At 46.2% G+C, this 27,544-nt stretch overlaps 1 protein-coding gene across 1 annotated transcript in view; it reads right to left on the reverse strand.

Annotated features, from left to right (window-relative positions):
- Positions 1-1,353: 1,353 nt before the first annotated feature.
- The window catches only part of LOC120029359 (ribosome-binding protein 1-like), a 37,205-nt gene continuing 11,014 nt past the window's right edge, over positions 1,354-27,544 (reverse strand). Inside the window, exons 5-27 of the mRNA XM_038974589.1 lie at positions 25,167-25,318; positions 24,602-24,724; positions 24,143-24,295; positions 23,846-23,964; positions 21,867-22,020; positions 18,963-19,080; positions 18,451-18,632; positions 17,857-17,991; positions 17,197-17,234; positions 16,965-17,076; positions 16,592-16,629; positions 14,614-14,704; positions 14,367-14,407; positions 14,029-14,164; positions 13,718-13,807; positions 13,352-13,444; positions 13,156-13,227; positions 12,854-12,925; positions 12,283-12,366; positions 12,046-12,138; positions 9,017-9,058; positions 8,443-8,874; positions 1,354-2,705 (exon numbers count right to left, since the gene is read on the reverse strand). Of these exons, the coding sequence (XP_038830517.1) occupies positions 2,667-2,705; positions 8,443-8,874; positions 9,017-9,058; positions 12,046-12,138; positions 12,283-12,366; positions 12,854-12,925; positions 13,156-13,227; positions 13,352-13,444; positions 13,718-13,807; positions 14,029-14,164; positions 14,367-14,407; positions 14,614-14,704; positions 16,592-16,629; positions 16,965-17,076; positions 17,197-17,234; positions 17,857-17,991; positions 18,451-18,632; positions 18,963-19,080; positions 21,867-22,020; positions 23,846-23,964; positions 24,143-24,295; positions 24,602-24,724; positions 25,167-25,318 (2,609 nt within the window). The 3' untranslated portion in view covers positions 1,354-2,666. The remainder of the gene's footprint in view (positions 2,706-8,442; positions 8,875-9,016; positions 9,059-12,045; positions 12,139-12,282; positions 12,367-12,853; positions 12,926-13,155; positions 13,228-13,351; positions 13,445-13,717; positions 13,808-14,028; positions 14,165-14,366; positions 14,408-14,613; positions 14,705-16,591; positions 16,630-16,964; positions 17,077-17,196; positions 17,235-17,856; positions 17,992-18,450; positions 18,633-18,962; positions 19,081-21,866; positions 22,021-23,845; positions 23,965-24,142; positions 24,296-24,601; positions 24,725-25,166; positions 25,319-27,544) is intronic.

The following is a 27,544-nucleotide window of genomic DNA, read 5'->3' on the forward strand; positions in this document are numbered from 1 at the left end:
GGCGAGGGAGAGCTTTGTATAGGCAGTCTAGTTTTTCCCCCTCTGGTTGCACATTTTAACATGCTGGTAGAAATGAGGTAAAACGGATTTAAGTTTCCCTGCATTAAAGTCCCCGGCCACTAAAGGGAGATTACCCACTCGCCGTCGGATCCTTATAAGGCACCCAGACCTTTGTCCCTGATATCGGTCTCTTTCTCCTGCGAATGGCGAGGATGAGGGCCTTGTCGGGTGTCTGAGGTAAATCCTTCCCGTCCGACTTGTTAAATAAAACCTTTTCCTCCAGTATGGGGTGAGTAATCGCTGTCCTGATATCTAGAAGCTCTTTTTCGGTCATAAGACACGGTGGCAGAAACATTATCAAAATCTAATCGGTCACATACACATGGTTAGCAGATGTTAGAGTGTAGCGAAATGCTTGTAGATGTACAAAATAAGTTACAAATAATGTGAAAAAAACACAATAGGTTAGGGGATCGTAAAACAGCAACCATCTCCTCCGGCGTCATTACATATTATATAGCTTAGGTTATTTATTAATATCTAAACAGCATGGGTAGGCAAAGCCAACACTGAAGTGTAATTTCCCATTTTCAGCATCATGTACTATTTGCTAACGTCAGCCTATATCAAGGTTAGTACCTCCCATGGAATATAATATACTGAACACAAATATAAATTCAACAACTTCCAACAATTCAGCATTCCAATTGCAAGCTTCCTCAAAACTTGAGGCATCTGCGGCATCGTGTTGTGTGATAAAACTGCCCTTTAGTCCCAAGCACAAGGTGCACCTGTGTAATGATCATGCTGTTTAAATCAGCTTCAAATTGAGAGACAAGCTTTTTGTACCTCTGGAAAATTTTTGGGGATCTTTTATTTCAGCACATGAAACCAACACTATAATTTAGTTCAGTGTATAATAACGAGGAGGGCACGAAGCTGGTTCGCATGGCCACCACCCAGATTGGCAGTCTGCCCACATGCGAGCACCTCACTGCATATCCTGGGTCCTGTTCAATAAGAAAACATTTTGAAACTGAGTGCTACCGGAGTAATCTGTCAAATTAAACATCGGCCCAGCCCTCTGGATTCTTTCATACGTCTTCTACATTTCCAGTTTGTTACTCATGGGTCACAGAATTCTGGGTCAACAAGTTAGCCAGCTAACTTTCCAAAACTGCTTAGTCTTAAGAAATCATGACTTTAAATTGAATCAACAACCAATATACAAACTTTTTTTAACCAGATAAAACAGACACATATCACTTGACTATGAGTTAGCTGGCCCCTGGTTTGTTACGTCAATCCTTGGTTTAAAAATCAACATCAAGTTCAAGCACGAGTCATAACACAAACACTACATTGTATTTTTATTCTTTATCAAATTCACACATTGTGTTGGCAGCCAGCTACTGTAAAACACAGTACTGAAGGAGGCACTTAATGTATTGCATCCATCTTGTGTACCATAACTTCCTCCCATCATTCATCCCAACCACTTTACAAAAGACACAAAGTTGCATCTTTTCTCTATATAGTGCACTTCTTTTGACCAGGGCCCATAAGGTTTCCCCTATAGTGCTCTGGGCAAAAGTAGTGTGCAATATAGGAGAATAGGGTGCACAAAGTAATTGCACAGGTTGATGTACGTTTTATAAACACACAATCGTTCTCCCTTTTAACACTGTGGACTCTGGGGAGAGAGATTTCATTGTGACTATAAGGCAGAGTTGGTTAGCTCTGGTCCAGGGCGTTCGTCTGATCAATATCGATACAGGGCGTAGTGGAGGAAAGCGCACTAATGCCCTGGACCAGAGCTAGTCTTAGGTATCATTTCTGACATGGCCAGAATCGTTGATGTAGGTTTGTCTTCAACGGTCTGTTTGCAGCATAGTATCTTTTTCCTCATCCTAGATCAGATCGGTCGTTCCACGAAATGAGTGAGTTTTGCATCCCTTTGACATTTTAAGTAGGAATTCTACACCAATATTGAATTTTAAAAGACCTGTTATATTCCATGAAGCACCCTTTAGTAGACCACCGAGTTCATTTTTGTTATATGAATAAGACTTTGCTAAAGTGCTAAAACTCAGCATTTTCCACCACAAAACATTTTCTGGTGTTTTGTGGTGGAAAACTGAGTTGGTCGAGCAAAACACGTTATCCATATATAGACAGGCTAGGTATGGTTTCACAATTTCATTTTCCCCCCCTCAATTGCCCCTGATTTAAGATGAAATCGTCAACCCTGTTACAGTCAACCCTTTAACTTTATTTGGCACTTTTTATTTAACATCGAGATGGGAAAACATTTTTATTAAGTTGAACATGTTCTCTTTATGACAGAACGTTAAAAAAAAAATTATAATCCCCCACCAAGTTACACACATCTGATAAAGGCACCGAATTGGTGGAACGACCCAGAAACATTTTGGGCCGGTTTTCCCAGACACATATTAAGCCTAGTCCCTGGCTAACACGTTTCTTTAAGGGAGATTCTCCACTGAGCATGTATTTTAGTTCAGGAATAGGCTTAATCAGTGTCCGGGAAACTGGCCCTTAGATTCTTATAGGAGATGCAGCAATCAACTACTACAGTACAAGAACTAACCGTGTTGGAATGCATAACTATGATAATCATGTTTTAGTGTCACGTCTTCAGTCTCTTAAACAGATGTTCCTTCCTTCAGTCCTGAACTCTCTTCCTGAAAGACAGAAACAAAAATATTTTACAACCACACCCAATCAATTAATACATTAAATCAAATCCTTAATGGACATTACAACAACAACAAAAAAAATGACATAACTAGGGCTATGAAATTGTCAGCCAGTGATTGTCAAACAAATAATTAACGGTTAATTACCATGAGACCGGCATTTAAAACACGTTTAACATCTCCTAGCTTCCACGCACAGCCTACAAGCCACTGACGCCACAGCCTACAAGCCACTGACGCACAGCCTACAAGCCACTGACGCACAGCCTACAAGCCACTGACGCCACAGCCTACAAGCCACTGACGCCACAGCCTACAAGCCACTGACGCCACAGCCTACAAGCCACTGACGCCACAGCCTACAAGCCACTGACGCCACAGCCTACAAGCCACTGACGCCACAGCCTACAAGCCACTGACGCCACAGCCTACAAGCCACTGACGCCACAGCCTACAAGCCACTGACGCCACAGCCTACAAGCCACTGACGCACAGCCTACAAGCCACTGACGCCACAGCCTACAAGCCACTGACGCACAGCCTACAAGCCACTGACGCCACAGCCTACAAGCCACTGACGCACAGCCTACAAGCCACTGACGCCAAGCCACTGACGCACAGCCTACAAGCCACTGACGCACAGCCTACAAGCCACTGACGCCAAGCCACTGACGCACAGCCTACAAGCCACTGACGCACAGCCTACAAGCCACTGACGCCAAGCCACTGACGCACAGCCTACAAGCCACTGACGCACAGCCTACAAGCCACTGACGCACAGCCTACAAGCCACTGACGCCACAGCCTACAAGCCACTGACGCCACAGCCTACAAGCCACTGACGCCACAGCCTACAAGCCACTGACGCCACAGCCTACAAGCCACTGACGCCACAGCCTACAAGCCACTGACGCCACAGCCTACAAGCCACTGACGCCACAGCCTACAAGCCACTGACGCCACAGCCTACAAGCCACTGACGCCACAGCCTACAAGCCACTGACGCACAGCCTACAAGCCACTGACGCACAGCCTACAAGCCACTGACGCCACTGACGCCACAGCCTACAAGCCACTGACGCCACAGCCTACAAGCCACTGACGCCACTGACGCCACAGCCTACAAGCCACTGACGCACAGCCTACAAGCCACTGACGCACAGCCTACAAGCCACTGACGCACAGCCTACAAGCCACTGACGCCACAGCCTACAAGCCACTGACGCACAGCCTACAAGCCACTGACGCACAGCCTACAAGCCACTGACGCCACTGACGCCAAGCCACTGACGCAGACCTTTGGAATGTCTACATTTGAAAAAGTCTAATAAATCCATTTAATATAGCCTACACCTTCATAATAAATCCATTATTTTAGACAGGTCTAAAGAAACATGATATGAAGAAAATGTCTAATTCGGAAGAACATATGTTAGGTCCTGATCTGGCTGTCATATGGCTGTGGGCTACACTAAAGTAATTTCTAAGCAAATCTTGTCTGCTAAAATAACTAGAGTAGGAAGAATACAATCGAACATATAAAGGATATTTTCTCCAAATGATTTCCAAGGAAGTGCGCACATTCAGCTTATTCTGTGTTGAGTAGTTGATTGCCACAACTCCTATAAGAATCAAAGGGCCAGTTTCCCGGACATAGATTAAACCTATGCTTAATTTAGAGGTTTTTATTCAATTTTTTTAAATGTAGTTGTGATACAAAGACTACGTGTTTTGATTTTTTATAAATTCTAAGGCCGCATGATGGGACTGAGGATTTAAAGAGTTGCATGAAAGACATGAGCACTGATTTGTTTGTGTGGACTGACTGTCATTCACGAGAGGAGTAGGCCTAACGAACAGCAGCAGCACTAGCCTGTCAATCTACTATCCCACATAGTACAAAAGTTGACTTATTTGATTGGTCAACTTGTCCTTCTGTGCGAGAAATAAATATTCCAAACAGTCTGGGACAGTCGTGGGATGCGATAGATCCCAAATCAATACAATCAAATCGCATCAAAAAACAACAAAAAAACTTTTAAAGCAATGAGGCTGATGCAACAGATCAGAACGTTTAGCTTAAAATGTTGATAAACTATTAGGCTATTTCTTCACATTATAAGCGAGGCAATGCGCACCTGGCAGTAGGATATAAGCGTGAAAACATGCCAGTCAACACAGAGTGTAAAGCGGATTAATGTGCTTAAGTTTTGGCCACTTTAGTTGTGCTACAAACCTTATAAAACATATAGGCCTATGGCCTAGGCTACATGAGGTGTGCGACTATGATTTGAATAAGTTGTAAAAGTGATAGGCTAATATTGTCACCCATCAGACTATTCTTAAAAGTTGTCTTTATATATACACTAAATCACACACAGAGTGAAATACGTTTTGATTTAGAATGGACCATTATCATGCACCTGTATTGAAACAGGGGCAGCAGGGGGAAAATACATGTCATCTATGTACTTAAATAGTGAACGCTTTTCCCCGTGTGTGGTTCATTTTCATGCCAGCCAGATAGGCTATAATCCTGTTGTAAAGTGAAGCAATGTGCTTAATATTAGGAAAGTTGAAATAAATCAATAAAATATGCCTAGCCTGTAGAAAGCTGATGGGATCCTCCTCTAAAGAGGCCATCACTCTGTTTTCTCACGCAATTTCACACCCTATAGAAATGTTGTGCAACATGAGCTCTCATGAAGAGTTGGATTTCTAAAACATTTGCATTGACGTCAGAGTGATTAGAGGAACAATAGAGTGCCGACTACCAGGCAACTATCAAGTTTGGTAGGCTACTAAGGACCATCAGCAGCATCAGAGCTTGGAGAAGCATAGTTACCGACACGTGGAATTTGACTGCGGTCATGACTCGTGACCGCCGTTGTATAACAGCCCTATAACCACACCCATGCAGCAGTTAAACAGTATTAGGTGTAGTCATTGAGGCGAAGGTATTCCACTAAGCATACACATTCATTCAGAGCGACTTTCAGTACAGCGAGTGCATACAAACCTGCCAGTCAGTATGTGTTTGTGATCCCTGTGGGAATTGAACCCACAACCTTGGCGTAATAAAGCAGTGACGGATTGGCCTCATTAGAGCAGTCCTGTAGAGTGTTGTGGTTGTTCTGCTCCAGAGTGAACTTTAAGAGCTGCTGGAGCTGTGGTGGCTGCTTGGCCCAGGTCTTTTTTGATATATATATATTTTTTTTTACATTGTTTGTAATTCATTTTGTACATAATGTTGCTGCTACCGTCTCTTATGAACGAATAGAGCTTCTGGACATCAGAAAAGCGATTACTCACCTCGAACAAAGATTTTCTCTTTAATGAGTCTGACGCAAAGGGTATACTGCTTTGTCATGACAAGGCCAAATCCCTGTCATCGACGTGAAGAAAAGACAGAGGGCGGGGTGCCTTGTCAGAATTCCCTGATGACTAGGTAAACCACCACTACCCTCTGTATTATTGGCCAACGTTCAATCATTGGAAAACATGATTAAAACTATCCAACCAACGGGACATTGAAAACTGTAATAACTTATGTTTCACAGATACGTGGCTGAAAGACGACACGGATCATTTAGAGCTGGCTGGCTTCTCCGTGCATCGGCAGGGCAGAGCACTTACATCTGGTAAGACGAGGGGACGTGTCCATTTGTCAATAACTGCAGGTGCGCGATATCTAATATTAAAGAAGTCTCGAGGTATTGCTTGCCTGAGGTAGAATACCTCATGATAAGCTGTAGACCACACTATCTACCAAGAGAGTTCTCATCTATATTATTCGTAGGCGTCTATTTACCACCACAAACCGATGCTGCCACTAAGACCGCACTCAATGAGCTGTATAAGGCGTACAAGCAAAAAATAAAAGCAGGAACTACATTACCCAACCAGAAGCCATGGATTACAGGTAACATCCGCACCGAGCTAAAGCTGCAGCTTTCAAGGAGTGGGACACTAATCCGGACGCTTATAAGAAATCCCGATATGCCCTCAGACGAATCATCAAACAGGCAAAGCGTCAACGCAGGACTAAGAATGAAACCGGGCCTGAAAAATATTACGGACTAAAGGGAAACCCAGCCACGAGCTGCCCAGTGACGTGAGCCTACCAGACGACCTAAACGCCTTCTGTGCTCGCTTTGAGGCAAGCATTACTGAAGCATGCATGAGAGCACTTGCTGTTCCAGAAGACTGATCACGCTCTCCGTAGCCGATGTGAGCAAGACCTTTAAACAGGTCAACATTCAAAAAGCTGCGGGGCCAGACGGATTACCAGGTCTTGTACTCAAAGCATGCGCGGACCATCTGGCAAGTGTCTTCACTGACATTTCAACCTCTCCCTGACCGAGTCTAATACCTACATGTTTCAAACAGACCACCATAGTCCCTGTGCCCAAGAAAGCGGAGATAACCTGCCTAAATGATTAGTCCCGTAGCACTCACGTCGGTAGCCATGAAGTGCTTTGAAACACTGGTCGTGGCTCACATCAACACCATCATGCCGGCCGCCCCCGCCCGCCAGGATGTCCAACATGGGGCCCCTCAGGGGTGCGTGCTTAGTCCTCTCCTGTACTCCCTATTCACTCATGACTACACGGCCAGGCATGACTCCAACACCATCACTAAGTTTGCTGATGACAACAGTTGTAGGCCTGATCACCGACAACGATGAGACAGCCTATAGGGAGGAGGTCAGAGACCTGGCAGTGTGGTGCCAGGACAACAACTTCTCCCTCAATGTGAGAAAGACGAAGGAGCTGATCGTGGACTATAGGAAAAAGAGGGCCGAACAGGCGCCCATTAACATCGATGGGGCTGTAGTGGAGCGGGTCGAGAGTTACTTGGTGTCCACATCACCACCAAACTATCATGGTCCAAACACACCAAGACAGTCGCGAAGAAGGCCCGACAAAGCCTAGTCCCCTTCAGGAGACTGAAAAGATTTGGCATGGGTCCCTTGATCCTCAAAAAGTTCTACAGCTGCACCATCGAGAGCATCCTGACCGGTTGTATCACTGCCTGGTATGAGAACTGCTCGACATTTGGTTAAATGCCAATGGTTAAATGTAAGGCGCTACAGAGGGTAATGTGTATGGCCCAGTACATCACTGGGGCCAAGCTTCCTGCCATCCAGGACCTATATCAAATCAAATGTATTTATATAGCCCTTCTTACATCAGCTGATATCTCAAAGTGCTGTACAGAAACCCAGCCTAAAACCCCAAACAGCTAGGCGGTGTCAGAGGAAGGCCCTAAAAAATGTCAAAGACTCCATCCACCCTAGTCATCGACTGTTCTCTCTGCTACCGCACGGCGGTACCGGAGCGCCAAGTCTAGGTCCAAAAGGCTCCTTGACAGCTTCTACCCCCAAGACAAAAGACTGCTGAACAATTAATCAAATGGCCACCAGACTATTTATATTGACCCCACTCCCCCTGGTTTTTACACTGCTGCAACTCGCTGTTTATTATCTATACATAGTCATTTTACAAATTCTGTCGACTAACCTGTGCCCCCGCACATTGACTCCCCCGGTATATAGCCTCGTTATTGTTACCCTTTTATTTAGTAAATATTTTTATTAAAACTGCATTGTTTAGGGCTTGTAAGCAAGCTTTTCACGGTATTGTATTGTGTTGTATTCGGTGCATGTGACAAATAAAATAGTATTTGAACATTCCGCTGAATGTGGCCCACGGTCATGTACCTCTAGCTGGGCTACGTCCTCTGTGCCAGCCTGTGGGGAGTCTCCTGCCTCTTCCAGCATGTCCAGCTGAGCCTGGGGTTCTACAGTCGTCTGAGCCTGGAGTTCTACAGTCTTCTGAGCCTGGGGTTCTACAGTCTTCTGAGCCTGGGGTTCTACAGTCTTCTGAGCCTGGGGTTCTACAGTCTTCTGAGCCTGGGGTTCTACAGTCTTCTGAGCCTGGGGTTCTACAGTCTTCTGAGCCTGGGGTTCTACAGTCTTCTGAGCCTGGGGTTCTACAGTCTTCTGAGCCTGGGGTTCTACAGTCTTCTGAGCCTGGGGTTCTACAGTCTTCTGAGCCTGGGGTTCTACAGTCTTCTGAGCCTGGAGCTCTACAGTCTTCTGAGCCTGGAGCTCTACAGTCTTCTGAGCCTGGAGCTCTACAGTCTTCTGAGCCTGGGGGGGGGGGACAAGATCACGTCAAATAAAAACACAAGTCAGTCAAATAACTAGTCACACAGACAGTCGCTGTCTAACTAAGCAGTTTGTAAGCCAATGTCAAAGTTCTTGACCTCTTCCGATTGGCTGTTGCACGTACCTGTTCAAACTCCTCTGCGATTTGACTCAACTGGGACTGGACCTTGAGACGCACAAAACATTAGGATATAATGCATTACACACAGTGTCAGAAGATGAAGTGGCTGGACACAGATGTGTCCCCCCCTTGCCACAGACACAGATAGATAAAAGCATTAAAGAGCTTGTAATGACTTGCGCACCCACGCAGACAGCCACCCAAGCAGACAGCCACCCAAGCAGACAGCCACCCAAGCAGACAGCCACCCAAGCAGACAGCCACCCAAGCAGACAGCCACCCAAGCAGGCACACACCCACGCAGGCACACACCCACGCAGACAGCCAGCCAGCCACCCACGCAGACAGCCAGCCACCCACCCACGCAGACAGCCACCCACGCAGACAGCCAGCCACCCACGCAGACAGCCAGCCACCCACGCAGCCAGCCACCCACCCACGCAGACAGCCAGCCACCCACGCACCCAGAGACAGCCACCCACAGACAGACAGCCACCCGCAGACAGACAGCCACGCGCAGACAGCCAGCCACCCACGCAGACAGCCAGCCACCCACGCAGACAGCCAGCCACCCACGCAGACAGCCAGCCACCCACGCAGACAGCCAGCCACCCACGCAGACAGCCAGCCACCCACGCAGACAGCCAGCCACCCACGCAGACAGCCAGCCACCCACGCAGACAGCCAGCCACCCACGCAGACAGCCAGCCACCCACGCAGCCACCCACCCACACAGACAGACAGCCACCCACACAGACAGACAGCCACCCACACAGACACCCACCCACCCACGCAGTCAGCCACCCACACAGACAGCCACCCACACAGACAGCCACCCACACAGACAGCCACCCACACAGACAGCCACCCACACAGACACACACACACACCCACACAGACACACACACACACACACCACTCTGTGCCATGTCAGTGCATCACTCCACACCAGGCAATAAGAAGCATCACTTCAAAAAACAAAATGGCTCTCCAGTGGAAAACTAAACCCAAGCAGGGAGTGATCATGCTTAGAATAGAGAGTGAGCCAAGCTGTGGTTAGGACAGCTGATAGTCAACACACTGGGTGGTTAAAACAAATACAGCACATGGTTAGCAGCTGCTGCATACATAGAGAACTGGACAGACTGGACTTACTGCCTATAATAATACATTAATAATAACACCGACAAAGTCAAGACACTGGCCTCACAACATTCTTGAACGAGAGAAACAACCCAGGTTGACGGTGACACACGCAAGTCTGACGCATAGGAATACCTGTGTTGCTAAGGCCGCTCTCGTGTGTTCGTTAGTTCGGCATATATCACACACACAGTATCAGTCAACAGTTTGGACACACCTACTCATTCAAGGGTTTCTTTATTTTCTCTATTTTCTAGATTGTAGAATAATAGTGAAGACATCAAAACTATGAAATAACCCATATAGAATCATGTTGTAACCCCCCAAAAAATAAATGGGGGAAAAAGTGTTAAATCAAAATACATTTTATATTTGAGATTCTTCAAAGAACCTACCCTTTGCCTTAATGACAGCTTTGCACACTCTTAGAATTCTGTCAACCAGCTTCACGAGGAATGATTTTCCAGTCTTGAAGGAGTTCCCACATATGCTGAGCACTTGTTGGCTGCTTTTCCTTCACTCTGCGGTCCAACTCATCCCAAACCATCTCAACTGGATTGAGGTCATCTGATGCAGCACTCAATCACTCTCCTTCTTGGAGAAATAGCCATTAAACAGGACTTGGTCTTTTACCAAATAGGGCTATCTTCTGTATACCACCCCTACGTTGTCACAACAACTGATTGCCTCAAATGCATTAACATTAAGGAAAGAAATTCCACAAATTAACTAATAACTGTTAATTGAAATGAATTCCAGGTGACTACCTCATGTAGCTGGTTGAGAGAAAGCCAAGAGTGTGCAAAGCTGTCAAGGCAAAGGGTGGCTACTTTGAAGAATCTCAAATATATTTTGATTTGTTTAACACTTTTTTGGTTACTACATGATTCCATATGTGTTATTTCATAGTTTTGATGTCTTCACTACTTTTCTACAATGTAGAACATAGTAAAAATATGGAATGAATGGAACCCTGGAATGAGTAGGTGTCCAAACTGTTGACTGGTACTGTGTATATAATCACACACACAGCCTTGTTTAACTCCGTAGCTCCTCTAACAGCTGGTTGCTGCTGGAGTGAAACACGCTCTTATAAGCCCAGTCATTGCGCAACAAAACAGAGTTTATGGCCACGATTTTTTTTAAATAGTATTTATTTTAAAGGATCCCAGTTTTCTATTGCTACTATTTGTATTTTTCAACTCCTGATTGAAGCGTATCCTCCATTCACCTATTTTAGTGGATAGGCAATACAGTAGGCAGGCTATCAGCGCATCACCCACCACCTTGCAATCTAAGCTGGAGACCGTGTGCATTTTGAAATCATATACTTAATTGTTGGAAACCTGGGAGATTTTTTTTTTTACTTCATATGATGAGAAATGTTTCACCTTTTGCTTCAAAGTCAAAATCACACCATAGAAATGTGGAGGCAATTATTTGTATTTTATAAAGACTCATAAGCCGTTGAAACCAGCATTTTTCTCCGGTTCTACTGGTTTTCATAATCAACTTTCTTTCGTCTGGTCATATTAACAACCCATCCTAGATGTTGTATCTTTAGATTCCCCCTCCACGTTTTTTAACTGAGATCAATTCATCTAAAAATAAAATAAAGCACATTCTGTGTATTCATGCATAATATTTTCTGTTGGTCACATAATTTTTACAATTTGGAACAAAATGTTACCGTTTGCTAATTGGTTAATGAGGGTCGGTTAGTCGGCAGCAGAATTGACTGAAATGTTCATCCCTATCATAAACCTTCCTAATTAGAATGTGCTGATGACTATATTATTGTGGTAGCGACCAGTTTCCAGGACCCTCCAGCAGAGCAGACCGGCAGTAAAAAGATGCCCCATGACCTATAACCTCCGATGCATCCTGACCTCGGGCTCTGATGGGCCGTTCTGTGCCCCAGCCTCAGGGACCGCCTTCTGGCTCTGAGCGTGCTCCGTCGCCTCGCTCAGCTGACCTCTGACCTGGAACAGGAAGCTCCAGGGGTTAGGGACAAGAAGGAGGGAACTGGGATACAGAAACTGATACACAAACTAAGTTGACCTCAACAAGCGACCCGCTGATGTTCCGATCAGGACCACAGGAAACAGGGGCGCACTCACACTTACCGTAGCCAGCTCTTCCCTGTGCGTCTGGGCCTGCGTCTGGGCTGACTCCAGCTGGCTCTGAGAATCTGACAGCAGCTGCTTCAACTGGAGGACAGACACACAGAACAGACAGACTCCGTAATGTATTACATTCTATGGTCGCTCACTATCAGCCATGTGATTTAGAGAGACGGAGCAGAAAACAGCCTTGTGATATAGGATGATGTCTTACCTAGTCAGTGTACCGGTGATATTTTCTGACTGCTTCTACTATATGAATGTTGATGTGTATAACTAGTGTACCCATCTATGGTCTATATAATAACAATAATACGTTTGGTGGGTGCCTGTATGTGTCCTATTTCACACACACACAGGAAAATGTGTTTTTTGGGCATATCCCAACACCCTGAGAGACACCATCGGAGAGTGGGGTTAGGGTCTGCCATCATCAACGGTGACCCTGGAGCAATCAGGGTTAAGTGCCTTGCTCAAGTTCACGTCGACGTAATTTCTACCTGGTCGGCTCGGGGATTTGGACAAGCTCTGACTGTTAGGCTGCCTGCCGGCCGTAACGGATGTAGATGTGTACCTGTGCCATTTCGTCCTCTGTCTCAGACTGTTTCTCCAACTGGGCTTCCAGAAGCATCACCTGCTCCTTCAGCTGCAGAGAGGGAAAGAGTGAGGAGTCCATTACTAAAACAGCCATCAGACAGTCACTACACCGGACCTGATATTAAAACATCCATCAGACAGTATCAGTCACTACACCGGACCTGATATTAAAACAGCCATCAGACAGTATCAGTCACTACACCGGACCTGATATTAAAACATATCACACAAAGCATTATGATAAACCCCTTCAGGTGAAAATGTATTAATTTATTATACCTGTTCTATGCTTTGGTTTCCTGTCTTCAAGCTCTCTGCAGTCTCCTCCAGAGTGTGCACTTGTTCCAGGGCCTAGTGTGAGTAGAGAGGGTGTGGTTTAGAACAGGGCCACAGACAGAGACAATTGTACAGCCATGCCCAAGGATTACAGAAGAGAGGAGATATTTAAAAGAAATTAAAAACACTGCTTCTTCACCTTCTTCAACTGGTCCTCAGAGTCGGCCATCTTGGACTTCCACACCAGCTCCTCCTCCTCGACACTATTCTGAAGGTTTGTCAGCATTCCTTCCTGTGGAGGGCGACAGATCCATGACATGTAGACCACAACTCTCTCACACGTGTGTTTTTATGCAAGGAGAAGGTTTTGTTTCACATCTTTATCGATGCAGGCGTTGGGTGATAAATTCAGCACATCCATTTCCCATCCACACCTCGGTCTCTCGCAATCAAACACGCCATTGTCTTTCGTTGTAAAAAAGGCTGTGGGCCAAATTTCTAGTTTATTTAGAGATGCAGGTGATGGTAGACCAATTGGGCATGTTGTATCAGTGTAAGTCCTTACCGTTTCAGCCAGGACTGTCCTGTACTGGTCACACTGTGCCTGCAGTGTCCCGTGGCTGTCCTCTGCCTCCTTCAGTTTCTCCAACAGCTCCTGTAATCAAAACACCACAGACAGAACCAATAAGAAAGTCCATTACATTTTATTAAAATGTTATATTTGTCTTTGGCGCTCTGGCTTACAGGTAAAGGTTAAAAACCAGACACTACACAGACTGCATTATACATTGATAACATACTACAGACTGCATAACCATGACTTTGTCAGACCAGACCAATCAATAATAATTTATCATTATTATGGCTCAGTCTTACCGGCAGCTCTGTGCTCGGCTGGGACTCTTGGCTCTGCTGGACCTGAGCGAGGATCTCCTGTACCTTCTGTGATTGGTCCCTGGCTTCCCTTAGCTCCTCTTGTAGTGATTTCATCATATCTTCTCTCTCTGCCAGACTAACGAAGAACCAAGGGACAGAAACTGTTTAGTTTCCTTTTTCTATAGAAGAGCCAAAATCCCATATTGCTTCATTTGTATTGTTTTACTGGAAAGTGTAAAGCCATTTTGAAGACACTTTGAATCCAGTTTGATTTTCCATAAGGGAAAGAACAATTTAAAATGATAAGTGGGTTTGGTGATGAGCAACGTTCCATGTACCTGGTTTGTAGCGCGGCCAGTTCTGCTGTGTTGTCAGACGGCTGAAACCAAAACAGATCATTCACTGATACCAGATCATGTTGCTAGACAAGCAGGGAAACTATAGCCTGGTCCCAGGTCTGTTTGTGCCGTCTTGCCAAATCCTATGGTCATTGTCATACCAAACGCCAATAGGAGTTGCCTATACAGCACAAACAGGCCTGGGACCAGGCTAAGGTGACTGTAGGAGAGGAAAGGGGGCACTTACAGTGGTGTTATTCTGGACCTGTTCAGATTTTTCTTTGAGTTGCATCCCTTCCTCTTCTAGCGATGCTTCCTGGCTCTCCGTCTTCTCCAGACTGGATGGAAGAGCACATGGTTAACCAGCGTTAGACAATGCTGTGTTTTACTGTAATACAGCTGGATTGAATTGATGTTTTTTTGTAGAGTTGAGCACAAGACATAGGACTAGAACAACTATAACTGACAGTCCTATTCAAGTCACTGTTCTGTCCCCTGGTAAATGTATTACACTGGAACAAGTCACTGTTCTGTCCCCTGGTAAATGTATTACTGTGGAACAAGTCACTGTTCTGTCCCCTGGTAAATGTATTACTCTGGAACAAGTCACTGTTCTGTCCCCTGGTAAATGTATTACTCTGGAACAAGTCACTGTTCTGTCCCCTGGTAAATGTATTACTCTGGAACAAGTCACTGTTCTGTCCCCTGGTAAATGTATTACTGTGGAACAAGTCACTGTTCTGTCCCCTGGTAAATGTATTACACTGGAACAAGTCACTGTTCTGTCCCCTGGTAAATGTATTACTCTGGAACAAGTCACTGTTCTGTCCCCTGGTAAATGTATTACTGTGGAACAAGTCACTGTTCTGTCCCCTGGTAAATGTATTACTCTGGAACAAGTCACTGTTCTGTCCCCTGGTAAATGTATTACTGTGGAACAAGTCACTGTTCTGTCCCCTGGTAAATGTATTACTGTGGAACAAGTCACTGTTCTGTCCCCTGGTAAATGTATTACTGTGGAACAAGTCACTGTTCTGTCCCCTGGTAAATGTATTACTGTGGAACAAGTCACTGTTCTGTCCCCTGGTAAATGTATTACTGTGGAACAAGTCACTGTTCTGTCCCCTGGTAAATGTATTACTGTGGAACAAGTCACTGTTCTGTCCCCTGGTAAATGTATTACTGTGGAACAAGTCACTGTTCTGTCCCCTGGTAAATGTATTACTCTGGAACAAGTCACTGTTCTGTCCCCTGGTAAATGTATTACTCTGGAACAAGTCACTGTTCTGTCCCCTGGTAAATGTATTACTCTGGAACAAGTCACTGTTCTGTCCCCTGGTAAATGTATTACTCTGGAACAAGTCACTGTTCTGTCCCCTGGTAAATGTATTACTGTGGAACAAGTCACTGTTCTGTCCCCTGGTAAATGTATTACTGTGGAACAAGTCACTGTTCTGTCCCCTGGTAAATGTATTACTGTGGAACAAGTCACTGTTCTGTCCCCTGGTAAACGTATTACTCTGGAACAAGTCACTGTTCTGTCCCCTGGTAAATTTATTACTGTGGAACAAGTCACTGTTCTGTCCCCTGGTAAACGTATTACTCTGGAACAAGTCACTGTTCTGTCCCCTGGTAAATGTATTACTCTGGAACAAGTCAATGTTCTGTCCCCTGGTAAATGTATTACTCTGGAACAAGTCAATGTTCTGTCCCCTGGTAAACGTATTACTCTGGAACAAGTCAATGTTCTGTCCCCTGGTAAACGTATTACTCTGGAACAAGTCACTGTTCTGTCCCCTGGTAAATGTATTACTGTGGAACAAGTCACTGTTCTGTCCCCTGGTAAATGTATTACTCTGGAACAAGTCACTGTTCTGTCCCCTGGTAAATGTATTACTGTGGAACAAGTCACTGTTCTGTCCCCTGGTAAATGTATTACACTGGAACAAGTCACTGTTCTGTCCCCTGGTAAATGTATTACTCTGGAACAAGTCACTGTTCTGTCCCCTGGTAAATGTATTACTGTGGAACAAGTCACTGTTCTGTCCCCTGGTAAATGTATTACTCTGGAACAAGTCACTGTTCTGTCCCCTGGTAAATGTATTACTCTGGAACAAGTCACTGTTCTGTCCCCTGGTAAATGTATTACTCTGGAACAAGTCACTGTTCTGTCCCCTGGTAAATGTATTACTCTGGAACAAGGCATCAATAAAATGATAACATACCCATTGAGTAGCTGATCAGATTCTCCTGAGACATCAGCCTGGTAAAAAAAAAGAATTGTTTCAACATTAAGATGACTTTATTGGTCTGCTTTATCCCAAACCCTCTGAAAAACACACACACACGTTGGAGCAGGGGCCTGCCACACTGGGCGCCATGGAGCAGTTGTGGTGGGAAGGTAAAGTGCCTTGCTCAAGGGCATAACGGCAGGCAAAGGCATCTAGGATTTGATATAAGCAACCCTTTGGTTGCCAGATATATTTTTTTGCAGACTCACTTCTCTTACCACTAGGCTATATGTCAAACCCAAGTTAACCATGAGAACATGTCAATATTCATAATGGAAAAACTGTTGTGTAAATATAGAAACGGTACCGATTTTAGCTCAACACTTTGGGGAGCTACGGGAGAGTTTAGTAGTTGTTCCAGCTCTTCTTTAAGCTGCTTCAGTTCTTCCTGAAGGGATACCACCAGGCTTCTGTCCTCACTAAAATAAAAAGAGAGATACTTATGGGAATGTTCCAGTTACATAATAGCAGAATTAAACAAAGCTGGTGACTGAATCAAATGGATGATTTTAAACAGGTAGAGGGGGGACTAGACGTACCTGTTAGGTGCCTGCTCGGTCTCAGCTGTAGTGACCTCCTGTCGCGACAGAGTGAGAAGATACTTAGAAAGACTAAATCTATAGTTTTCTCAATACCCTTCTTTGGAAACAAGAGGGCTCTTTCCAATGGATACATGTCTGAATAAATACATGTAAATATTCTAAACAGCTAGTGACTCAATAGAGAAATAACCGATTCAGCTAGTGACTCAATAGAGAAATAACCGATTCAGCTAGTGACTCAATAGAGAAATAACCGATTCAGCTAGTGACTCAATAGAGAAATAACCGATTCAGCTAGTGACTCAATAGAGAAATAACCGATTCAGCTAGTGACTCAATAGAGAAATAACCGATTCAGCTAGTGACTCAATAGAGAAATAACCGATTCACCTAGTGAACCAATAGAGAAATAACCGATTCACCTAGTGAACCAAAAGAGAAATAACCGATTCAGCTAGTGACTCAATAGAGAAATAACCGATTCACCTAGTGAACCAATAGAGAAATAACCGACTCAGCTAGTGAATCAATAGAGAAATAACCGATTCAGCTAGTGAATCAATAGAGAAATAACCGATTCAGCTCGCCAAAGTTCATGGCCATCCCACTAGCACAGTGACAACAGAACAAAGACTGTCTGAGAGTTGAGATACTCACGGCAGTTATAGCTGCCTCCCGTTTCATTTCTCTGAGCTGCTTCAGCTCCTCTTGGAGTGACGCCAGCTGACCGTCTCGGTCTTGAAGACTGGAAGAGAAATGATTGGTGTTGTTGAGAAAAGACCAACTCCACATCTATATAGAGAGAGAATGATGAGGATCAGAAAGTACCTGATCTTTAGCCGTTCCAACTCAGTGGAGTTATCCTACAAAAAAACACAAACAAACATACATTCAGACATCTTTAGAATGTCTGTGGATCAAAGAAGAACAGTGGATAACATGGTTTCCATCACCACGCCATCTCGGGACAAGATTAATGCTTACTAGCCCCAGAGAGGTGTGGAAACAGACCACTCCACACTTGTGATTACTTCCTGCAAATACTTTGAATGAATTTGCCACTCTCCCATTGACGGTGCTCTGAGTCTTCATCGTGGATGTTTACAGGAAGTAAATGCATGTTGAGTCTATGGGTTTTAAACCTCTCTGGCACTACTAAGGACTGGCTCGCGCAGTGTGCAAGTGCTGGTCGGGAGCAGTCTAGGCTCCTACCTAAACCATAATATCATATTATCTAGTCTGATAACTCACCTCCAAGTCCTCATTCTCGTCTCTGTTCTGGCTGGCCTCGAGAAGAACATTAATGGATCCCACCTGGTCCTCCAGCTGTCCCTTCTCCAGCGCAGTCTGCTCCAGCTGGGCTGTGAGGGCCTCCACCTGGGCCCCACGTTCCTTCAGATCATCCGTTACACTGCCCAGATGGACCTGAAGATCTGCAGGGATAGCAGACAGCGCTATAAACTATCAACATTGTTTTAATCAAATAGTCAAAAAAGACCTTATTTCACCTGCAATTTTAAAGAAGAATTAAAAAAAATGTAGGTTAAGATTGTCAGTGAAAAAAAAATTACGTGACTATAGGTACTCTGATTTGTTCCGTTGGTCAGTTTATTAAATCATCCAAGTACATTTTGAAGGTGGAATTTGAGGTAAGTTTCAGTACGAGTTCACGTGGATTTCAAACGGAGCACTTTCGCTTCATGCCCCTCGTTAGCCCACTGGAATTTGAAGAAACACGGCCTGAAACGTGAATAATACTTTACCTGAGAGGGTGGTAGCATCCTGCTGGGCTTTCTCCAGGTTCCTCTGAGAACTCCTCAACTCCTCACTGACCTCCTCCAGCCTCCTCTGCAGCTCCTGTTCACTCTCAGCATGACTGACCTGATAGACATAGATAGTATTCTGTAAATACCCTGAACACGCTGTCACACTGCAGACAGTATTCTGTAATACCCTGAGCACGCTGTCACACTGCAGACAGTATTCTGTGATACCCTGAACACGCTGTCACACTGCAGACAGTATTCTGTGATACCCTGAGCACGCTGTCACACTGCAGACAGTATTCTGTGATACCCTGAGCACGCTGTCACACTGCAGACAGTATTCTGTGATACCCTGAGCACGCTGTCACACTGCAGACAGTATTCTGTGATACCCTGAGCACGCTGTCACACTGCAGACAGTATTCTGTGATACCCTGAGCACGCTGTCACACTGCAGACAGTATTCTGTAATACCCTGAGCACGCTGTCACACTGCAGACAGTATTCTGTGATACCCTGAGCACGCTGTCACACTGCAGACAGTATTCTGTGATACCCTGAGCACGCTGTCACACTGCAGACAGTATTCTGTGATACCCTGAGCACGCTGTCACACTGCAGACAGTATTCTGTAATACCCTGAGCACGCTGTCACACCGCAGACAGTATTCTGTAATACCCTGAGCACGCTGTCACACTGCAGACAGTATTCTGTGATACCCTGAGCACGCTGTCACACTGCAGACAGTATTCTGTGATACCCTGAGCACGCTGTCACACTGCAGACAGTATTCTGTGATACTGCAGTGACAGTGTGCTCAGGGTAAGTTATGACATCCATCTTATGCCGTTAGCTGAAAATTTGATCCAAAGCAACTTAAGTCACGCGTGAATAGATTTTTACATGTGGGTGGTCCCAGTAGGAATGGAATCCACGACCCTTGGCGTTGCTAATCTGTACTGACTGAGCCTCTTCTTGTTATGGTCTCGCTACTGTATCTGCAAGGCCGGCTTGATTATGGAAGGAGGGTGCACATTTTACTCAGCACCAGAGGGCAGCAGAGGATAAATACAATATCTCAACTACATTGTCCAGCTACAGAGTTAGTAGGAACTATAAAACTGACGAGCAAGAGAGAGCGAGCGAGCACAAAAACAGACGGATAAGGATACTGGCATGGCGATAAGGAACTGGAGTGTATGAATTCACTAATAGGCCCTTTAATTACATAACATTCTGATGATAAACTTCAGGGCTGGTACAAGAAGAGATCATAGTTAAAATGATTAAACATCAAGTCTTGACCGTCAAGTAAAAGACCGGCTCACTCCACACATTATGATAAACAGCATTCCATTGGGATGCAGCTAATGTACTAAACACAGCCGGGTGAGATCCTAATGGAATGCTGTTTATCATGGGATCACACCCAGCTGTGTTTTGTACATTAGCTACATCCCATGATAAACAGCATTCCATTAGGATGTAGCTAATGTACTAAAACACAGCTGGGTGTGATCCCATGATAAACAACATTCCATTAGGACAGGGGATGGCAAACTTGTTGGCTTTAGGGCCACATTTTTTAGGGGACCAATTGTTCAAATCAATTTGCGGGGGCCTCCAGAGTGGCGCAGCGGTCTAAGGCACTGCATCGCAGTGCTTGAGGCGACACTACAGACCCAGGTTCGATCCCAAGCTGTGTCACAGCTGGCCATGATTGGGAGACCCATGAGGCGGCGCACAATTGGCCCAGCGTCATCCGGGTTAGGAGAGGGTTTGGCAGGACGGGATTTCCTTGTCCCATCGCCCACTAGCGACTCCTGTTGCGGGCCGGGCGCAGTGCACACTGACACGGTCGCCAGGTGCACAGTGTTTCCTCTGACACATTGGTGCGGCTGGCTTCCGGGTTAAGCGGGCATTGTGTCAAGAAGCAGTGCGACTTGGTTGGGTCGTGTTTCGGAGGACGCACGGCTCTCGACCTTCGCCTCTCCTCTCCAGCCCATGGGCTGTACTTTGCTCCTCCTTGCAATAGGATGTAGCTTATGTACTAAACACAGCTGGGTGTGCTAGTGTTTTAAACTCTGTGCAGGTCAGGCAGTTGCAAATGTCAACAATGGAGTAAAGTTACCTGACCCTGCTGTACGAGCCTTAGCAGCAGCCTTTTGATGTCTTATTTTTATTTACAATTCTCTACATTTTGCTTTCAATTGTTTGGTTTTCGATTTTAACAGCCATTATTTCACCCGTCCTCAAAAATATGTTTAGATTCTCAACTATATTTTTTATGTTCACGATTATTTTTATTTTGAATTCAATACATATGGTGTGAAATTGACCCCATGTAGAAGTAGTAACTGTAGTAGATTCCATATAGCAAACAGTCTGATGTACAGTATACATACAGTCAGTTAGATTAGATTGCGGCCATTTTGCAGACAGCATATGCAGAATGGAGTACTGCCTTGCTTGGGCACGTAGCACACATTCCATCTGGTGCTGAGAGAGAAAAGCATTCCCTTACAGCCAGCAGCCAGCCCCATTATTCTGTGGTTGCATTCCAGTCCAACACACAGCTCTGTGATTACAAACCCATCAGAGATCCATCCCCCATTACTGGCACTTTAGAGGGGTGAAGGGGACCAGCCAATAGATAAGGGTTGAGAGACAGAGACCTTTGATGACAATATGATTATAAAATGAGTGTGTGTGTGTGTGGGGGGGGGGGGGCAGCCAGTAGGTAAGGCCAGGCGAGGCTCTCAGCAAACTGGCAGCCTCCAGGCCACTCTCCAGATGTAGTCATCAGTCTGACCGTGTGTGTGTGTGTGTGTGTGTGTGTGTGTGCGTGCGTGCGTGCGTGCGTGCGTGCGTGCGTGCGTGCGTGCGCGCGCCAGTCCTACCTGTATTGAAGACAGTTGTTTCTCTACAGAAGACACCTTGGCCTCCAGTCCAGTCCTGATGATCTCATCAGTCTGAAGGCTTACACTCTTCTCCCCCAGGTCCTTGGTCAGTTTGGCACAATCCTGTCTCAGCTTGGCCAGCTCACTATTCTGTCTGAGGAGAGACATTTACATTTGAGTCCTCTAGCAGATGCTCTTATCCAGAGCAACTTACAGTTAAATGTATTCATCTAAAGATATCTACAGGAAACAACCACACAGTTGTAGCAAGTACATTTTTCCTGAAAGTAGTTATCACCAAAATCAGTGATATTAGGAAAAAAGACAAGTGCAGGTATTGTTTTGTTTTTCACGCCGTGGGCTTCACAGTAGAACCTCCAGCCACGGCAGAACCTCCAGCCACGGCAGAACCTCCAGCCACGGCAGAACCTCCAGCCACGGCAGAACCTCCAGCCACGGCAGAACCCCACGCCACAGCAGAACCCCACGCCACAGCAGAACCCCACGCCACAGCAGAACCCCACGCCACAGCAGAACCCCACGCCACAGCAGAACCTCACGCCACAGCAGAACCTCACCCTAGTAATCCTAGACCCTAGTAACCCTAGACCATAATGTATTTGATCTGCAGATCCATTTGCACTCTCAAAACACCAGATTATGGTTTATTCTCAAATGTTTTCTTCTTACTAAAACGTTTAGGGGCTGGGACAAAGGAGCAACCTATTTGCTGCCTGGCTGATGGCTTAGTTCAGGGGTTAGGGTTCAGGGGTTAGGGTAGGAGAAGAGACCTACTTGCTCTCTGCCTGGCTTGTGGACTGGTTAGGGTAGGAGCACACACCTACTTGCTCTCTGCCTGGCTTGTGGCCTGGTTAGGGTAGGAGAAGACACCTACTTGCTCTCTGCCTGGCTTGTGGCCTGGTTAGGGGTTAGGGTAGGAGAAGACACCTACTTGCTCTCTGCCTGGCTTGTGGCCTGGTTAGGGGTTAGGGTAGGAGAAGAGACCTACTTGCTCTCTGCCTGGCTTGTGGCCTGGTTACGGTAGGAGAAGACACCTACTTGCTCTCTGCCTGGCTTGTGGCCTGGTTAGGGTAGGAGAAGACACCTACTTGCTCTCTGCCTGGCTTATGGCCTGGTTAGGGTAGGAGAAGACACCTACTTGCTCTCTGCCTGGCTTATGGCCTGGTTAGGGTAGGAGAAGACACCTACTTGCTCTCTGCCTGGCTTGTGGCCTGGTTAGGGGTTAGGGTAGGAGAAGACACCTACTTGCTCTCTGCCTGGCTTGTGGCCTGGTTAGGGGTTAGGGTAGGAAAAGACACCTACTTGCTCTCTGCCTGGCTTGTGGCCTGGTTAGGGGTTAGGGTAGGAGAAGACACCTACTTGCTCTCTGCCTGGCTTGTGGCCTGGTTAGGGGTTAGGGTAGGAGAAGACACCTACTTTCTCTCTGCCTGCCTTGTGGCCTGGTTAGGGGTTAGGGTAGGAGAAGACACCTACTTTCTCTCTGCCTGCCTTGTGGCCTGGTTAGGGGTTAGGGTAGGAGAAGACACCTACTTGCTCTCTGCCTGGCTTGTGGCCTGGTTAGGGGTTAGGGTAGGAGAAGACACCTACTTGCTCTCTGCCTGGCTTGTGGCCTGGTTACGGTAGGAGAAGACACCTACTTGCTCTCTGCCTGGCTTGTGGCCTGGTTAGGGTAGGAGAAGACACCTACTTGCTCTCTGCCTGGCTTATGGCCTGGCTAGGGTAGGAGAAGACACCTACTTGCTCTCTGCCTGGCTTGTGGCCTGGTTAGGGTAGGAGAAGACACCTACTTGCTCTCTGCCTGGCTTGTGGCCTGGTTAGGGGTTAGGGTAGGAGAAGACACCTACTTGCTCTCTGCCTGGCTTGTGGCCTGGTTAGGGGTTAGGGTAGGAGAAGACACCTACTTGCTCTCTGCCTGGCTTGTGGCCTGGTTAGGGGTTAGGGTAGGAGAAGTCACCTACTTGCTCTCTGCCTGGCTTGTGGCCTGGTTCAGTGCGTCTCTGAGAATAGAGTTCTCCTGCTGCAGACGAGTCAGCTGGGCCGTGGGACCAGACTCCAACTGCTCCTGAAGACTGAGGACCTGAGAGGAAGGGATTTTACTTTTCACTTCGTTTTTGAATGCTCTGGCAATCTTTGCATAATTAATTTAAATCCAATAAAGCACATTTAATTCAATTGAGAGAAAGTCAAAGAGGCCGACAGGGACAGAGTGTCCTGGTAGGAGGCCCGTATTCTACTATTCTCATGTACATTAGTACCTTGGCGTTGAGTTTCTGTGTTTGGGCTACGTGGTCCTGGTAGGAGGCCTGCATACGAGCCTGCAGGGCGATCATCTCCTGCTCCCTGGACGAGAGCTGGGAACTCAGCCTTGTCTCCACACTGGCTACCTTGGACTTCTCAGCAGAGAGCTCCTATAGCGAGCAGAGAGAGACACACACCACACCATCAGACAGCTCCTAGAGAGACAGAGACCCGAGAGCTCCTAGACAAAGACCGAGGTAAACAATGGGCCAACACATTCATGGGGAGTTCTATTGTATGTGGTTAATAAGTGGTCTTTCAGAGATCTTCTCAACGTGTGTTTTACCTTGGTGTGTGTCTGGTACCCTGCTGAGTTCCCAGAATCTGTTCCTAGCTGTTGTGGAGTCCTCTTGCTCATTGTGTGTGTGTGTGTGTGTGTGTGTGTGTGTGTGTGTGTGTGTGTGTGTGTGTGTTACCCTGCTGAGTTCCCGGAGTCTGTTCTTGGCTGCAGAAGCATCCTCCTGCTGAGTAGTGAGCTGTTTCTGATTCTCCTCCAACTGTTTCTTCATCACAGCCACTGGGTCGCCCTTCTGAGTAGCCTGATTACCACACACAGCGTCACCATAAACATCAGCATCTGTAGTGCGTCTGAGTCTGCCCCCCCCCCCCATGCATTTAAACAGTATTTTAGTCATTTAGCAGACGCTCTTATCCAGAGCGACTAACAGGAGCAATTAGGGTTAAGTGCCTTGCTCAAGGGCACAGACAGATTTTTTTAATCTAGTCGGCTCATGGATTCGAACCAGCAACCTTTTGGTTACTGGCCCAACGCTCTTAACCGTTAAGCTACCTGCCGTCGACACAGTGGTTTGTCCCGTCCCAAACCACCCCCGCTCTAACCCCTTCGAATGACGTCTCCCAGTCCCAATCGGTTTGTACCATGTGCCCTGCCGAATTCCCTACCCGCCACTCCAAGCCTGACATTATACAAATCCCCCTTCAATCCCACAGTGGTATCTCCCATCCCACCCACGGTCCTACCATGTGCCAGGTGTCTTGTCTGATGCCAGCCTTGTCAGAGAGGATCTCTAGGAGGTGCTGGGCCTCTCCTTGACTGAAGACCATACTGCTAACGGTAGAGACCAGGGCCTTGTAGGGCAGGAACAGGGGGGAATCCAGACCAGAGTCCAACACTACAGAGTGAGAGAGTGCAAAAGAGAGGGGTAAAAAAAAGGGGGAGAGAGCGAGAAAAAGAGGGAGAGAGTGAGAAAAAAAGGGGGAAAGAGAAAAAAAGGGGGAGAGAGAGCGAGAAAAAGAGGAAGAAAAAGAAAAAGAGGGAGAAAGAGAGAAAAAAGGGGGAGAAATAGCGAGAAAAAGAGGGAGAAAGAGAAAAAGAGGGAGAGAGAGAAAAAGAGGGAGAAAGAGAGAAAAAAGGGGGAGAGAGAGCGAGAAAAAGAGGGAGGGACAAATGTTCTTACAAGTCAGCTGCTATAGCTAAGGAGAGGGAAACATGATCACATACCATTACACCAATGAAAACACACAGTACGTCATCAAACAATGAAGACAGACCTGACAGAAAACACATCATTCCCCATTTCCCTACTGGGAAAAGCTCTCACCAAGGTGTCTGTGATAAGGTGAGGGGTGCAAGGTCATGTGGAATAATCCTACTGTCTTGATAGGTCTGCCTTCGTTAAGAGTTTGAGTTCTCACACTGCCGGCAGACTAGAGCTGGGTTAGTAACAGGGGAGGGAACTTCCTGCACTGCCTGCAGGCTAAGTAACAGGTGAGGGAACTTCCTGCAGGCTAAGTAACAGCGGAGGGAACTTCTTGCATTGCCTGCAGGCTAAGTAACAGGTGAGGGAACTTCCTGCAGACTAAGTAACAGGGGAGAGAACTTCCTGCACTGCCTGCAGGCTAAGTAACAGGGGAGGGAACTTCATGCACTGCCTAGGCTAGATCTGGGTTAGGCAGTAGGCACAATTACTGTATAATCTTGTAATGACAATTATGGATGAAGATCGTCATTAAAATAAATGACCTGTCATAACTGTTTATAAAGTAGAAAAGAACAGCGGACTGAAGACGGGTCGGCCGTGCATTCAAGCAGTTGACCCGTTTCCGGGGTAACATGGACTCTTTACAACGTGATGAAACTGACTTTGTTGCTCCTTGCTGACACATGCAAGGTGTTGCAGCAAACGAGTCTTTGGTTGCCTAGGCAACGCCTCCCTCCCTGCAACAGCACCATATCCACTCAGGAAGGATTGTAAGTGTGACCTCGGTCATTTGTCTCATCAATAACCGTCATCCATAGTTCCATTAGCTTCACAGCACTAGCGGGCAGCCCTGGGTATTTTATTCAGTTTCACTGATATTTTACACAACTAAGTTGTCTCTGTGGGATGTTTGAGAGATAAAAGGCCATAAATAAAAGGCAAAACATGTGTAATAGTAAATGTCTAATATGCTTATTATGTCTGCCTAATGGAAAGCATGGCGCCGAAAAACATGGCTGACGTTTCACATTCTCCCAACCAATTGTGCAATTTTGTTAGTTTTTTAGCGTTGTGTAACTTATTGTGTGGATTACAGGGAATAAACTTTTTCCTTTAACGAGTCCGACGAGAAGGATATCCTGCTTTCACTGGAACACGCCCAGATCCACACCTTTTGAGTGAAGAAAAGACGGCGGAAAAGGGTACGCAGAGCGGGGATCCTTCTGAGAAGCCGGAGGCGAGCGAGTAAACTCCCAATGCCTTCACATTCTCCTTGCTAAACGTGCAATCATTGGAAAATAAAATGGATGACCTTCTATTAAGATGATCTCACCAACTGGATATCAAAAACTAACATCTTATGTTTCACCGAGACGTGGCTGAACGAAGAAACGGACAATATAGAGCTGGCTGGATTTTCCATGCACCGGCAGAACAGAGACGCTACCTCCGGTAAGACGAGGGGCGGGGTGTGTGTCTTTTTGTCAATAACAGCTGGTGCACGATGTCCGAAATATTAAAGAAGTCTCAGGGTATTGCTGGCCTGAGGTAGAGTACCTTATGATAAGCAGTCGACCACACTCTCTACCAAGAGAGTTCTCATTTGTATTATTCGTAGCCGTCTATTTACCACCACAAACCCGATGCTGACACTAAGACTGCTCTCAACCAACTCTATAAGGCCATAAGCAAAGAAGAAAATGCTCACCCAGAAGCGGCGCTCCTAGAGGCCGGGGACTTTAATGCAGGCAAACTTAAATCAGTTTTACCAGCATGTTACATGTGCAACGAGGGGGGGGGGAAAATCCTAGACCACCTTTACTCCACACACAGAGATGCATACAAAGCTCTCCCCCGCCCTCCATTTGGCAAATCTGACCATAATTTTATCCTCCTGATTCCTGCTTACAAGCAAAA

The sequence above is a fragment of the Salvelinus namaycush genome, chromosome 35 (genome assembly GCF_016432855.1).
Source record: "Salvelinus namaycush isolate Seneca chromosome 35, SaNama_1.0, whole genome shotgun sequence".
Classification (NCBI taxonomy): Eukaryota; Metazoa; Chordata; class Actinopteri; order Salmoniformes; family Salmonidae; genus Salvelinus; species Salvelinus namaycush.